This window comes from Rhinopithecus bieti, unplaced genomic scaffold (genome assembly GCF_001698545.2).
Source record: "Rhinopithecus bieti isolate Rb0 unplaced genomic scaffold, ASM169854v2 scaffold_17861, whole genome shotgun sequence".
Lineage (NCBI taxonomy): Eukaryota > Metazoa > Chordata > Mammalia > Primates > Cercopithecidae > Rhinopithecus > Rhinopithecus bieti.
Window position 1 is genome coordinate 1,752,099 of NW_016809830.1, and position 15,605 is coordinate 1,767,703.

Here is a 15,605-nt window from a genome sequence, read left to right on the forward strand (position 1 = left end):
AATTTTTTTTTTTTTTTTTTTTTTTTTTGAGGAACAGCTTGTTAAAATCTTAGGAACCAGTAATCTCTGGAATCCACTTTGGGGAATGCTAATTTAGGCACTTTGGGATCTCTAAGGAAAGGAAAGTCGTGAGTTTGCCCCCACCCAAGAGTGCTTTCTTTTAGAGTCTAGGTTTGAGAGAATCAGGCTAAAATAGGATCCATTTTAGTAACTTCTGATCTATAGTACATAGTCTTTTTTTACAAGGGAAGCACTGTAATACTTTCCGTTTAGTGTTATCTGCTGAGGATGACTTGGGCTATCCTTGAAAACAGCCTGGGACAGAATGTGTAGACACGCTGAGATAAGGAGCCTCCTGCTAGGCCTTCGGCCTAGAAACTATCTCAGCTCACTCTGGCCTGGGGCAACATCCCTCTGCAGCGTGCCTGTCCTTGCCCTGCCTGGATTGTATGGAGGAAACATTTTGCTCGTCTGAGAACACCTCTATTCCTAGCTCTTTGACAGTTTCACTTTCCATATCCCCTCAGTTCCAAACATGTGGAAAAAGAGATAAAGAAAGGTGATGAAATGAAAAAATGGAGTGGGGAATGCTACAAGTAGAGAGGAGAAACTCATATTTCCATGTCTGGTTTGTATGCAGTCATGACTGGGTTTTGGAGGGTGAAGCAAATGTACCCCAGAGGTCATCTTACTAGATAGGGAGGGAGGTGAGAATATAATGTGAAGTATTGGTTAGCACTGAGAAGAAAATCAAATGCAATTTTTTGTTATAATATCTATACCATGATACATTTAGAAAAGAAAAATATAGTGTTTATTTTTTAAAAACTTTCAAATTTATGTTTCTTTTGTCGGGCATTTGATTGATTGTAAATGAAAATCGGTAAGTGTTCATTTAGGCTTCATGGTAAATTATATAACTTACGCTATTTTAAAACTGATAAATTATGTTCATGAAACAGGAAATTAGAAGAAAATGGTTTGGAATGGAGAATCAAATTTATTTACAACTTCCTCCAAAAAAGAGGAGAATTGAAAATATATACCCCTAATTCCTTAAGGCATAGGAAATTTTGACCTCTTTCCCTAAAATACTATCATTTGTCATTAGACATTTCTGTTTCACAACCTTAAAAATTAAAGTGGGAGCCTGTTGTCCTTTAGTTTTCTATTTATTAGAATTTGTAATCCTTGCCTTTGTATTTTTTTGTTTGTTTTTCTTTTTTGAGACGGAGTTTCACTCTTCTTGGCCAGGCTGGAGTGCAATGGCACAACCTCAGCTCATTGCAACCTCTGCTTCCCGGGTTAAAGCGATTCTGCTGCCTCAGCCTCCCAAGCAGCTGAGATTACAGGCACCTACCACAACACCTAGCTAACTTTTTATGTTTTTAGTAGAGACGGGGTTTCACCATGTAGGCTAGGCTGGTCTTGAACTCCTGAACTCTGGTGATCCACCCTTTTCGGCCTCCTAAAGTGCTGGGATTACAGACGTGAGCCACTGCGCTGGGACTGTATTTTTTTCTTAAAAAATGCTTTCATTTAAAATACTAGATAATTCAATTTGTCTATTCATTCCAAGTTGGAAATTAATCTGTTTGGCTTGAGGCTACACAGCTTGCTCTATAGGTGGGGACGTCCAAAGACACATGAATATTTCCAATACCGTGAGACACTGGGATTTTCAAATATTGCTGACATCTTAATCAAAGCTCTGCTGATTACTTGGGAGTTGGGTCCTTTGAGAGAGGAAATAAATCAACCTCGCCCATGGACAAGTTACATTAGTATGGTTGTAAAATTGTTTATTTCTCAAATTTTAAAAAGTGTGATTTTTATATAATTCTGTATTTTACGCTTGCAGAAATTTTGCACTGTATTTACCAGATTCTTCATGGTGTTATCTATAGTTAGCACTGTGAAATGAAAAGAGCTGTTTCAACCAGTGGCCACTGCCATCATGAAATATTCACATTTCAAGGGAAGATATGCTTTTGGACTCAACTGATGTCAATTTAGAAATATTTTGCATTATGCTATATTCCTAGGGCTTCAAAGTAGTTATAATTTTTATAAAATTATATAACATCAAAGTGAAGGAAGCAAGTTAGACAATGAGTATATGAAATTGAGTGGTATCCATCTGAATTTTTACAAATGAATGTAGTTTTGTCTTTTATTTGAGCCTCACAACCTCATAATAGAATGTATATATTGTTACTATTCCCACTCTATAGAGGAAGAGACTGGGGTTTAGAAAACTATGACTTGGCCAGGCTTGTACCACCAGTGACAGGCACAGTGACGGAGTAATCATCCTCCAGATAACGTCTGACTCCATCATGGATTAAGACTTTCCTCAAACATCATCTCCTCAAATAACCCTTCCCTATAAATCAACCCAATGGATGCCCACCTCTGCCCTTCTTCACTTCATCACCCCTTCGTCCATTCTACTGTGATATCTTCTCAATAGCACTTCTGTATCTAAAATCATCATATGGGTGCACTTGTGTGTTGCCCCTTTTCGCCTTAGAACATAAGCTTCACGAAGACCGAGACCTTCTGTTCTGTTTTCAGTGGTATCCCTGGCACGTAGCATCATGCTTGACAACTTCTTGTCTCTGTGACTAATGATTGAATTTTGTCACTGATATCTGTGATATTAAGCATCATGATTTTGGCTCACGGTATACCCTGTTACAGTGATTTAACCAGGGTTTGATTCCCATGTAGTCCAACCTGAAATCTACTATCAGAATACACCGAGTATGTCACATGTAATTGGTCTGCTCCAAAGCTGTGGCAGGTAGCATGGACTGCATCCTGTTAGAGGACCCGAACTCCATGTGTGTGCCTTAATTTCATTTCTGACATTTAACTGTCACCCTTCCTGCCCATCACCCTGAGAGAAGTTCTGAAGTATTCAAACAGTGTGTTACACAGCCCCAGCATGTTCTCCAGTGAGCCAGGGCAGTCATGGAGAGGCCTCTTGTTCTGGAGCTTTGCACAGATAAAGGGAGGATATAGTTTTGAGAGGAATGCTATAACTACAAAGTGCATCCTGAAGGCCATTTAGCTCACAATGAAGGTCTGTGTTTTAAAATAGCACTATAACAAAGTAACTACAGAGTTTTGGCAAGGGCTTCAACTATTTATAGAACTAAGTAAGACATAGTAAATAGTGCCACAGTACCCAGTTCTCCCTTGCCATAACCCCAAACTTATAAGAAGCACTGTAATTATATTTTTCTACTTAAAAAAAAATCATAGTAGCCATTATCAGTTTAACCATACGGAAGCTTAGGCTGAGATTTCTTTTTTAAATGCATAGTTTTGATTTTCAGCAGCTGCACTGGGTCTTTAATCATATATTATCTTTATGAAGCCTTTTTCTAACATATGTTAATTGGCTGTTTTCTGTGACAAATTATGAGCTCTTACTTTGATGAGGTTCAATTGCAATCATGTTGGAGTCGAGTACGCAGAGTTTCCACCCCTGCTGGCTCCTCAAACCACTACAAACATCCGCACGTCACTACAGTGCTGAGTAATGGCAGGATTTGGGCTGGCTGATTTCTCTACAGATTTTTTTTTTCCACAGGATATTTTCAGCTTCTTTGTACTAAATCTGTTGCAGGGTTTGCCCTTTTTAGCAGAAGCATGCTCTAAAATTAACATCAAATCTTATTGGAGATTACTATAATACATGAGAAATATTTCATAATTCAACATCCGGTGTCTGTTTTGGTTTACTAAAATTTTAGTTCATTATTACACATTTTAAAAAGTCAGTTGTAAGTCTGGTAAGTATTTTCTAGATCATCAGCATTTTGTAACAAATATTTTGAATTTTCCTCTTTTGAGAAGAATACAGTTATTAAGTGAATAGATGATCAGGTGTATATTTAGTTATCATAAAGAAAATGCACATAATAGTTTTCCTGGAGTTACCAAATATATCACTATGTTAAAAATTCCATTGTATTTTCTTTGCAGTTACATCTGTTGGTCGAGTCATAAAAATAATTACATGTCCCATCAAGGCTAATGTCCTATAAGATGCATAGCATGCATTTCAATTCTCTAACATTTTTTAATGTATGATTAGGATGGACAGATATGTTCTAATCCATCTGCTCTGAGAACTATGACAGATATCCTGCATCAAATACCAGCAGATGATCAGTGATAGCCATAATTAGAATAGATATAAAAATACAGTGTGTTTGTTTATATTCAGAAGAAAGTAGGTTAATTGATTAAAGCCTTCAGAACCTGTGTCAGACACCAGTCATAGTGGGATTAATTTAACTGTTTCTGCTTTGACATCTAAAGTATTCTAGGTAAACTGCTGCAGTTGTTCAAAATCTAAATCTATGGATCAAATTTTCATACAGGTATTAGACTTTAGAATCATATGAGCCAGATGTGAATAGGAGCTACTCCTCCTCATGAGGCTGTTTTTAATCAGTCATTTCCCTAGAGTAGCACACAATCAATGAGCTCTAAATCCTGAGGCTACCTGCGCTTGTAGGAAGGCCTGGGAACATCATTACAGAACTTACAATTGAGCACATGTGAAAAAATTAGAGCAGAAATTAAGGGTAAGAAAGGTTAACTTCAGAAGTCTTACTTTGGTACTGCTTTTTTAGAGGGAGGTAAAGAGATTAAAAAAAAAATGGAATATTAACCCCACCTTCTAAATGCAGAGAATTTTCTATTAAAAGATCATTATAAACAAGCCAAATGAGATGTTATTATTGATTTATGTTAGCTAGAACTGTTTAAACACGTGTATTATTTCGAGAATGTACATGTGGGTCAATTTCAGGAGGAGTAAACAAATGTAAAGATTCTTTTTCGCTAGTACCTCTGCAGCTATGTAGAATGGCTTCAGATGTCCTATGTGATACTTCGGTGTGCAGTCACTTGACGCACTGTGTCTTGAGCTAATGTACATAAGGAAATTTAGTTCCACTTGATAAGACACATGCTTAACTGGCTTTAAGAAAATAAACCAAGGTAAAGAACAATGTGTAAATGAAACAGAGAACTTGGCACTTGACTGTATGGAAGCCCATGAGCCATGTGGCTTAATTGGGGCCAGTTGGGATCATTTAATGATTGCTGTCAGAAGATCAGATTTAATTCTCCTTATAAGAAGACCACAGTGGGACAGAGTTAAACAAATTGTCATCAGAGGTTTCAGATGAACAAAGCCTTAATTAGGTTGATTGGGATGCTATAAAAGAGATGAAGAGAAATGGAAAAATTGATGAATCACTGAGTTCTATGTGGAGCTACATATAATAGCAATATCATATATATTTTGAGAGATAGTATTATAGCATTTTGAACATCACATATTTTAGCATGTAAAGATTCTATGTGAACTTTCTAAATGTGTAAGGTTTAGAGATAAAAATAAATGACATTCCACTTAAATAACGATGATTTATCTAGAATTTTCTCTTTAATGTACAACAAAATCATTGGCAGGGGGACAATGGTATTTCTTCCCATTTCAAGGTCATCTTTAGATGTTAAATAAATTGGAAAATAAACAATGAAAGCAGCAAGTTATTTTCAAGGACATAATTTTCAATCATTTAACAATATTTGAATGCAGAGTAAAATAAAGCTTTTACTGAGAACGTCCTTTTAGGCATTCACACCACAGTCTTAATAATATTGTGATTATTTACTGGTGATAATATTCAAGACAACTCAGGTGTCTTAAAATGTACCCTTATTGTTTCATTTACACATTTTGAAAGACTAAAATGTGTTTTTCCATGTGCTGTGCACACATGTGCACACACACACAAATGTATCAGTAAGACTGAAAAATATGTTCAACACTTATAGGCATATGAGAAAATATTTTAGAGTATTTCCATTTTAATCATGAAATATGATATATTAAAGATGCAGAATATAGCAAACACAATTTTTTTCTAACAGGATCATGAGATACCTCAGAATTTATATGTTTTTATTGTAATAACATGAAAATATGTAATAGCAACATCTCCCACTTCTAGCCTAGCTTGCTTTACAGACTATTTTGTTTCACTGATGTTGATGTTGTTTAGTGCTTAACTTGCTTTGTTCAATAACAGCAACAAAAATCCAGCTGCATGTGCTTACTGAGAGGTTATAGCTGGGGAACAGAACACTATCTGTGATGCTAAATTGTAGCTCTTGCTTTGTGATATGACAGTGCAGGCTTTACCTTTGTGGTGAGCCCTGCCACATCACTCAGAGGCCTTTGAAAGAAAACATAGTAGCTGCACTGTTGTGAAAAATTAGAAAAGCAAAGACATGATAGAACCCTGAATTAATTATCTAATATAATGTGGAAAAGCTAAAAGCTGTGGTAGGGTTGGGTAGCACAAGGTTCTTCACATATTTAGAACATTTGGAGTTTACTTTGGCATGGGAATAGAGAATGCTGTTTTAGCTGCAGTGTGAAAAAAGTGTTCAAGACAAAATAGACTATGGATAACTATGACAGGGAGACTATGCTTCCCTCACAGTTATTAAATTGTTTATAATGCAATACAATTGTAGAGAGGTATGTGTCTCCTAAATTCTGGAACTGTGTAAATAAAATGATTTATGTCACGGATAATGGCAGGTTAGGCCCACTTATTAAATTAATTGCAGGGGTTTTGAAAACGAGTTCCTTTTTAGCCTTATTATATTTCTGACATACATTTCATCTCTTTTTGTCCTTGGGGAAAGATATTAAAGTAGGACTAGAAGCATTAATGTAGAGTTTTCAGCAGCCGTGGTCATTGGGAAAATTGATATATTTCCCTAGTTATTTCCACTTTTGCTGCCTGAAGCTCTTCCGTAGCTGATATGTAAGAGAAACTTCTTAATTTTTTTAACACTGTAAATTTATTCTTCATTTGGTGATTATTGTTACAGGATAAATGAGGCATTATCTGTTAGAAGTTGCTAATCATTAGTTTTGGAAAGTGAGATCTTCATGGTAAATGTAAGGACTACACTGTTCGCTTGATAGCATTAGTATATGATAGGACTTTCACTTTATGCCTTCAAACAGAAGCAATCATACGAGCAGTAGGCTATGTTCCCAGTACTACTATGTACCCAGGATTCACATATAGTACCACATCTTATGATCATAACCATCCTACAAGTGAAAATTGTTTTCTCAGTTATGGGTAGGGCAAGGAAACAACAGTTCCAAGGGGTTAATCATTCTGGAGTCACACAGCGTCCAAGTACCAAGCTAGAATTCCAACCCTGTTCTTTCTGATCCCCAAATCCATTCAACTTCCAATTCTCAGTATAAATTATTCTAATTCCACATAGGAGATGCTATATAAATATGATGAAGTATTAAGTGAGGTTATCAATCTGCCTTTATATAAGCAAAATAGTAAAATATTTTAGTGGTAGTCATTAAAATAGAAGCTGAAGAAAAGAAAATACATCAGTTGAGAGATACAAATCTTAATTGATTGTCAATCAACTAATAGTCATTGCCTCTTTTTATATGTTTGACACTAAGGGTATATACTGGGGATAAAAAGGTGAAACAAACAAATATAACCGATGCTGAGGAAGATGAACAAACATACAGTTTCAGCTGTTGCAAGTGCTACAAAGGAGAAGGACTTAGTGCTTAGATCTTATGAGAGGGAAATTCGATGTCATCTGGAGGGCGTGGAGTACTTCCTGAGGAGGTGAAACTGAAGCTGAGACAGAAGGGAGGAGAAGTTAAGGACGCACAAAAGGAAAGGAGGAACATCCAGGCAGAAAGAATTGCATAGTACACAAAGGCCTCTTGGCAGGAAGGAGCATGGCAGGTGTGAGGAACTGGAAAAGATGGTCAACATTATTTATTATTTGTATGTGTGGTACTGTTACTGAGACTTGAAGATGATTTGAAATTCATCATATTGATACTAAATTGGAATAAGTTGGGAAAATAAATTGGCATATGGCATGATGGTATTTATCTAGTGGAAAAGAATGGCTGTTCTTTTATTACCCTTAGAAGAATGAGTCTTGGGTATGTGATTTGGAAATAAACTCAAATTGCACTAATAACTAAGGTAATGGTACATTTATAAAATACATGGTAAGCTTAGAGAGAAATGGATAACTTTCAAGGCCAAGGAAATACTCCTCAACTCAAGACATCACACAGTCGAGCATCTATAGGAGGAGTAATCTGGTTATACCTTTTGAAGTTCAGAATAGCTCTTATTGGAAAAAAAGTAAAAGTTCTGCCTGTTTCTTTTAACCAAAATATAATTGTATGCTTCATACATTTTTCAAACAAATCACAAAATAGAAAGCTAAATGTAACTAGATGTAACATATTGAGCAAAGTTTTCCACTTAAAAAGATAATGAATCATTTAATTATTTGATTTAGCAATACCAGGCTTGCAGCAACTAGGCTTATGATCATTTTTGCCCCTTACGATGTATCCAGTTTGTATTTATTTAATAGTATTATTTACTGTTGTGAGTGTTGTGTGATAGAGTATGCTCAGTTTGCAGCTTTGAGTTTTTACGAAACATTATTTGAGGATGCTAGCATTAGTGAAAATGTAAGTCAATGAAAAAGATATTTGCTAATACGAATAAAAGAAAAGCAGAATTTTTTTGAAAACTGGCATCACATATTTCAATGTTTTATCATTATTCATAGGCTGTTTTTATTTAAGTGACTGCATTGTACTTATTTTAGCAAAATACATACTTTGCAAAGATAAGTTTAGGAGAAGAGAATTAATTTCTTCCCACATCTTTTAATGTGGCATGGCAGTCTCACTCTAAGATCAAAACACATAACTGAAGGTTATGTTTAACTTCTAAATCAAAGTGTTGTGGGAAGATGATTGAAATCTGATGATGACTCAGATCCACTTGATATGTGGTTTTCTTCCTACAGAAACCTTACGTAGAATGCCATTTCCATGTTAGAAAGAACCTAATAGCGAGGAGATTAAAGAGTTTCACTATAGATGCAAAGTTTGTGTTATATACTTTGGTTCCTAGTTTGAATTTTCTTAAAGAACCTCGAGAGCCTCAATAACCATAAGAATCTTTTCCCCTCAGTATATCTTTTTTTTTTTAATGTGGGAGCAAACAAATGATTAGCATATTTTACCAGCATGCATTGATTTTTTTTTCCCGCCGGTTTTCATAATTCTTTTTTTAACCAAAAGTTTTAATTTATCTATTTTTATTATTTGCTTGCATAGAATTTTTCATTTGCCTGAAAGGGTAAATTCCAAGTATATGACTGCATTAACTGTGTACGATGATTTTCCTAAGGCCTGGTAAACAATAATTGAGATATATCTGCTACTTCAATGAAGTAACTTTTTTGTTTTCTTATTTTCATTTCTTAAAGCAATCATAATAAAACACTAACCTAGAGCTGACATGGATTTTTCTCAGGTGTTTTAAAGATGGAAATTAAAAATCACGCCCCAGGTCTGAATTGTCCTCATTGTCCCTTATCTGAACCTCTCCAAGGCCTCTGTGTGTGGGGTGTGCAGCACAGCGCACTCAGACAGTTCTGCTCAGAGAAGGAAGTGGAGAGTTTTGGTTCCCATTTTACACTTCTGGAACAGTTTAGGGAAGGAAGCACCTTTACACCTTTTATTGTTCGTGGTTGCTGACATCATATCCTTCCCTGACCAGTCTGTGTGCGTGTTTCCTGCCATTCTGTCAAAATTCTTCTGTGCTACTGGGAGAGATTTGTAGGAGGGAAGGAGGGAGGAAGAGGGCAAGAAAGAGGGAGGGAGGGAGGAGGGAAATGGAAGGGGGAGGTATGTGTCACTCAAGGGAACTTGTTTGTAAATGAGATAGCCCAGTGGGAGAATGATCTTTAGCATCTGTCCAGAAGAAATTCTTCTCGACTTGGGTCTCAAACCACTTTGCCTTCTTCTGCCTGCTTATGCCAAACTCAAAATGAACAGAAGCCTGCCGTAATGAAGTTCCCCTTTTTAGTAAGCAGCCTCATTTTAGTTTTCTTTTATCTGGGTTGGCATTTTTTTTTTTTTTTTTTTTTTTTTTTTAGAAAAAAATGCAGAAGACTGTAACTCTGTAGAGTGTAGCTATAGTAGAACATTTCTTCTTTTTTTTTCAATTACTGATTATTTATATGTAGCTCTGTCATTTTCTAAGAATGTTTCTTTCCTGTGGAAAAAGTAGCGGCAAGGCTGTTGGAATTATGTTAAGCTTATGATTGATTGTACATAATGAAAGCTCTCTGCATAACTTGAAATTTTACTACATGTAGGCAAGCTATTATAATCCTTTTTCATAAACACACAAAACAGTTTTACAGATTACTAAAGTTAAATAATCTCTTTCTTCACCTCTCTAGGCCTCCTACAAATTAATACTTGAAACTGACCTTAAAATATAGGTTTTGCATAAAAATTAGGTTAGAGAAAATGTGCTAAGAAAACAATGCGTGAGCTATTGTTGACCTTCCTAATTCTTTAAATTTTTACTGACAGCCTTGAAATGTGGTGACCGATAATCAAATGTTCTAAACCACGTTTCATGATAGACTTTACTTCATAACCAGTTACTTAGTGTCATCATCACCACATATTACTCTGCATGTGTACTTCATACCAAATTTTGCATTTTAGAAATGTTCTGAAGACAATATCTCAAGAAATACTTATTTATACAGAAAACAAAACTTTAGTTCTATTGAAATTTAAACTTGCTTCTCTCTATATTGCTTTGCATATTTCAAAAAAGAAAATATATTCAACGGCATTTTTATCAAGCACTTATATATACATAGATACATACACACATTCTCTCTGGCAAAATTTTTTTCCAGCATGTTTTAAGAATTTTGTTTTTTTAAGTCCTTGCTCTGCTCTTTTTAAAAATGGTCTCACTCGAAGTTGTGAAATATGGGGTGGTGATAGGGAGGAACTCTCCTCAGTTTGGTTCGTCAGGAACTCTCTCTGCCTTTCTGAGACTTTTCTCCAAGGTTGTTTCGCTGCTTGTTTGGTTATTTGTATTTTGAAATCAGGATCTGTAGACATTCTTGTCTCTTCTGCCTTATCACCACACTCTAGTCTGCTCACCCTGACCCTCCACCTTGAAGTGAATAAGCACTTAGGCAGCCATAGTCCTGTAAGCCGATAGTGCCACTGGCCTCAGCTCAATGAAAGGAAAGGAAATTGTCCTATATACATTTGCTGTGGATTCATGCATTGGCTTTCTGTGATAGAGAAAGCTTGTTTGTATCTTTGGGGTCTTAAACATGCATGGGAAATACCATTCTAACATGCTGCTTGCTTCTAAGGTAAGACTATAGGAAACACAGGAAAGTTGCCCCATTGAGTGACATTTAAGACTTTTTCTAAAAATAGATGGACAGCGTCTAGCAACATCAAATATATGATGCAATTATGCTTTGTGGGTTTTTCATATTTTAATGTGATTTCAATATGTTATAACCATTTTTATGTGTATTTGTCAAATGTATGTTATTTCTACAACTCTTTAAAATTTTGAACCACCTCCAACATTTAAAATTACAGCTGGAGCAATAGTTTTTGATGAGCACTGTGTGGTCATAATGTTACTCAACATACATATTCTGAGAGGCAGAACCGAACTGCAGTTTAGCAGAGAGACATGGGGCAAAGAGAAGGGATAGTCTTAGTATTTAAGCAGCACTTAATCCACCAGAACTAATTATGTCATAATAGCTTCTCCAATTAAATAATCACCAAAAACTTAAAAAAAAAAAAAAAAACCCAAGGTGATAAAGAGTTTAGAAATTAAATTACAGAAATCAAAAGACAGCTAATGGTCAAATTGAATGTGTAACAGCCTTCCTGTTCCAAGAACTTTGAATTGGAGCCAAATAATCTATTAAATAGCCAGGACATTGGCTTAGCATTACATAATGCATGTGGGAATTTATCAGGTCCGTTGTCAGACACCAGCTAAAATAAACAGGGAAATTCTGAGCAGTGTGTAAAGTTGTTGCATTCATTGACCTAAGACGAAATAGAATAATTGGAGCTGTTGCTTGAAGAAACCTTTGTGGAATGCTTTCTTGTTAACTTTCACATTTCAGAGCAATTAACTTCCGTTGTGTTCAAGTATTTTCAGATATAATTTAAAACCAAGTAAAGTACGTACTTTTAATATTCTGGGTTTCTTGGACTTACCTCATGTTATTGATGATCATTTCTCTAATTTTAATTCATGACCCAGAGATCGCCAGTATGGAATATGAAGCTTCTGCAGTTTTGTATCTTACTCCACAAAGACGTGATGTCTGTTTGTAAATATTTAAATTTAGAGGATGGATGGTCTGTTATAAAAATATGGTATAAATTGAAGAATAATCTTAATTTTGCACCATTTATTTTCTATCAATGCTTATCTTTTTTGATGCTTGTTATCTAAGATGTAGTTTAAGGGCTTTCAAAAAGAAAAGATCTCACTGCTGATAGATGCTTGCAATCTAAGATTAAATATTCCATATTATTTTTACGGTGTTCTCACAGCAATAATTTTTTTAAAGTAAGAGTAAAGGATTTAGATTTAAATTAGTTGACATTTACATATATCAAACAGCACTTTCATAATCGTCCATCCTATTTGCATAACGAGGGACGTTATCACCTCTGCTGTCAAAACAGGAGATTGTTTTCCCTTCAGAAATGAATTAGCTGCCCTACTTAGCATACACAGGTACATAAAGGTTCATTAACTCTCTGATTTAGGTAATTTTTCATAACAGAAGGGTGAAATTGTCACCTAATTTCATTAAAAGATTAGGAAACTTTTACAAAAAAAAATACATTTCAAGTGTTAGTCTTTAAAAAAGCATCACTTAAATGACTTGTTAAATTACTTACGACATTATTAAAAAATAAAACATTCCTACCTGATATGCTCCTGTCTGTGATATACCATATACTTTTAACAAAAAGTTGTTTTTATTCATTTTATTGCTTTAGCTCCGTATAGCCTATTTCCTTGATAAAATTAGAATATGATAGTTCTTATGAAACTGACTTGCTGTTAGAGTGGTATTTAATTTTTCTTTTTTGTTCAGCAGGAACGAATGCAGGAATTTGGGAACTGAGCTGTGCAAGTGCTGAAGAAGGAGATTTGTTTGGAGGAAACAGGAAAGAGAAAGAAAAGGAAGGAAAAAATACATAATTTCAGGGACGAGAGAGAGAAGAAAAACGGGGACTATGGGGAGAAAAAAGATTCAGATTACGAGGATTATGGATGAACGTAACAGACAGGTGAGTGGAGTAAACTTTCTTTGTATCATTATTTATTAATTATATTTTCTCCACATATGTTAAGGGTACAGAAAATATTTTGAATCTGTAAACATCTATTAAGAGAAGTTTGGGTTAATTAAATGTGGCCAGTTAAAGTGCTGATAGTCTCTTATATATAAAGGAGAAAAAATCACTTTATTTGTCAGAAATATAGTTTACACATTTGTGATCATTCACTTTTTAGTTCAATACAAATTTTAAATGGGAAGTGTGCTTGTGTGACATGAATAGCTTGATAATTAAGAGTTAATCAGCACAACATTGCTACATTGCACACATCACCAAACAAAGATATCCTTATATTCATGGGAACTAGACCTTTTGTGGTCATTCACTTAAAGGTTTATAATATGGGATAAATATCCTGTATAAAAATGGCTTTCATTTTATTCATAGTAAATGAGATTTTGAAATACATGCAAACATTTTAACATTGTGCTGACAACAACAAAGAAAACACCCACACAAGATATTAATAACTTAAAACATATAGGCAAGAACTATCAGTTAATTCATACCATTTTAAATCTGAATTTGATAAACATAGAGGCAGATGGTGTTATAATTTTTTTCTAGAATGCCAGTGATAATGTCTGTGTGATACAATTAATCTGTTGTGAAGACTTTACACATTCAAATGCTCAGTTCAGCATTAAAGACTTGTATATCATGAATGCCTGCAATTTGATTCTATTTTTCTTCACACTTGGGGAGAGTGGATTTAGTTAGGCTATATAAGGACAGCTGAGTAGCTTGTCTAACATTAAATATTAAATAATGGTCCTGGGAGAAATTATAGTAATGCAGGGTCCCAACCATCTCATATGGATTATGGAACCTGCAGAGAAGACGTTTCTGAACTGTGGAAGAGAAGAGTGTTTTGCCTATTGCTCAGTTACACTGAAGAAAGGCTATACAGTAGCCCTGGGGACAACCACTAGACTGTAATTTCCCCACAACTACAGACGCCCATGTCCTCTATTGTCCCTTTTTGTCTTCTTGGACATACAAATGGGACTAGAACTGATTGATTCATTTTTTTAAATATAATGTTGTTTCATGTGTAAATTATAATGAATAGGAATTATTTATTGCATCACAGTCAGTATACCATTAAAAAGTAGAGAAACTTTTAGGTTTTCAAGTTTATACTCCTCTAAATTATTGTATATTTTCAGGTACACATGACTTGAACTAGTTTTGGCTGCATGTTTAGCTAAAGGGTGAATAATATTAAGATTTATGGTGGATTCCTTTAGTGTTTTCATGCACATCGTTTCTTGCTGTGGATCAAGCCAAAAAGCAATAATTGTGTCAATAGAAAACCACTATTTTTTAATTGGCCTATAGCTTGAAATTGAGATTAACACTGAAATATTGAACATCATGTAACACTGTTTGGACTTTGTTATTTGGACCAGAACCTATTTTGAGTACAGTCAAAAACATATGAATGAGCATTTACACTTTATTACCAACATCAGATAATTTTTAGGTTTATGATATTCATTGTATCTTGTTTTGCTTGCAAAGTTAGAAGAGAGTTTTTGCAGGTTGAATTCATGAGCTTTTATTATGCTTTATTTTAAAAAAACAGGGATCCAAGATTTTTTAATTTCTATTTTTAATTATTATGGGTAGATAATAGTTGTATTTAATATGGGATACATGTGATGTTTTGATACATGTATACAATGTGTAGTCATCAAAATCAGGATAACTGAGGTGTGCCTACCTCAAGCATTTATCATTTCTTTGTATTAAGAACATTCCAATTCTATTTTTTTAATTACTTTTAAATATACGATAAATTCTTATTAACTGTAGTCACCCTATGTACTACCAAATTCTAGATCTTATTCATCTTACCTATTTTTATACCCATTAAACATCTCCACTTTATCCCCTCCCCGCGCCATGCCCAGCTACCGTTCCAAGCCTATGGTAACCATCAGTCTACTCTCTATCTCAGGGGGTTCAGTTAAAAAAAAAAAAATTTAGCTCCCGCACAAGTGAGAACATGCAAAATGTGTCCTTCTGTGCCTGACTTATTTCACTTAACATAATGTCCTCCGATTGGTTTCACCCATGTTGTAACAAATGACAGGAATTCTAGGGATAGAAGAATTTTAAAGCCAGGAGTGGTAGTTCATGCTTGTAATCCCAGCACTTTTGACAGGCAGATCACTTGAGCCCAGGAGTTCAAGACCAGCCTGGGAAACATAGGGAAATGCAATCTCTTATTTAAAAAAGTAAAAAA

The 15,605-nt window shown here is 34.9% G+C and overlaps 1 protein-coding gene across 16 annotated transcripts in view; it reads left to right on the forward strand.

Annotated features, from left to right (window-relative positions):
• Window positions 1-15,605, forward strand: part of MEF2C (myocyte enhancer factor 2C) — a 195,080-nt gene that overhangs the window by 71,577 nt on the left and 107,898 nt on the right. For 7 of the 16 annotated variants that reach the window (XM_017890483.1, XM_017890473.1, XM_017890477.1 and 4 more), the window contains one exon: window positions 13,108-13,303. In XM_017890483.1, coding sequence (XP_017745972.1) covers window positions 13,250-13,303 — 54 coding nt within the window. In that variant the 5' untranslated portion in view covers window positions 13,108-13,249. Of the gene's footprint in view, window positions 1-9,871; window positions 10,007-12,714; window positions 12,741-13,107; window positions 13,304-15,605 lie in introns of those variants that run through there. The other 9 variants (XM_017890474.1, XM_017890472.1, XM_017890481.1 and 6 more) reach the window with 6 other exon arrangements.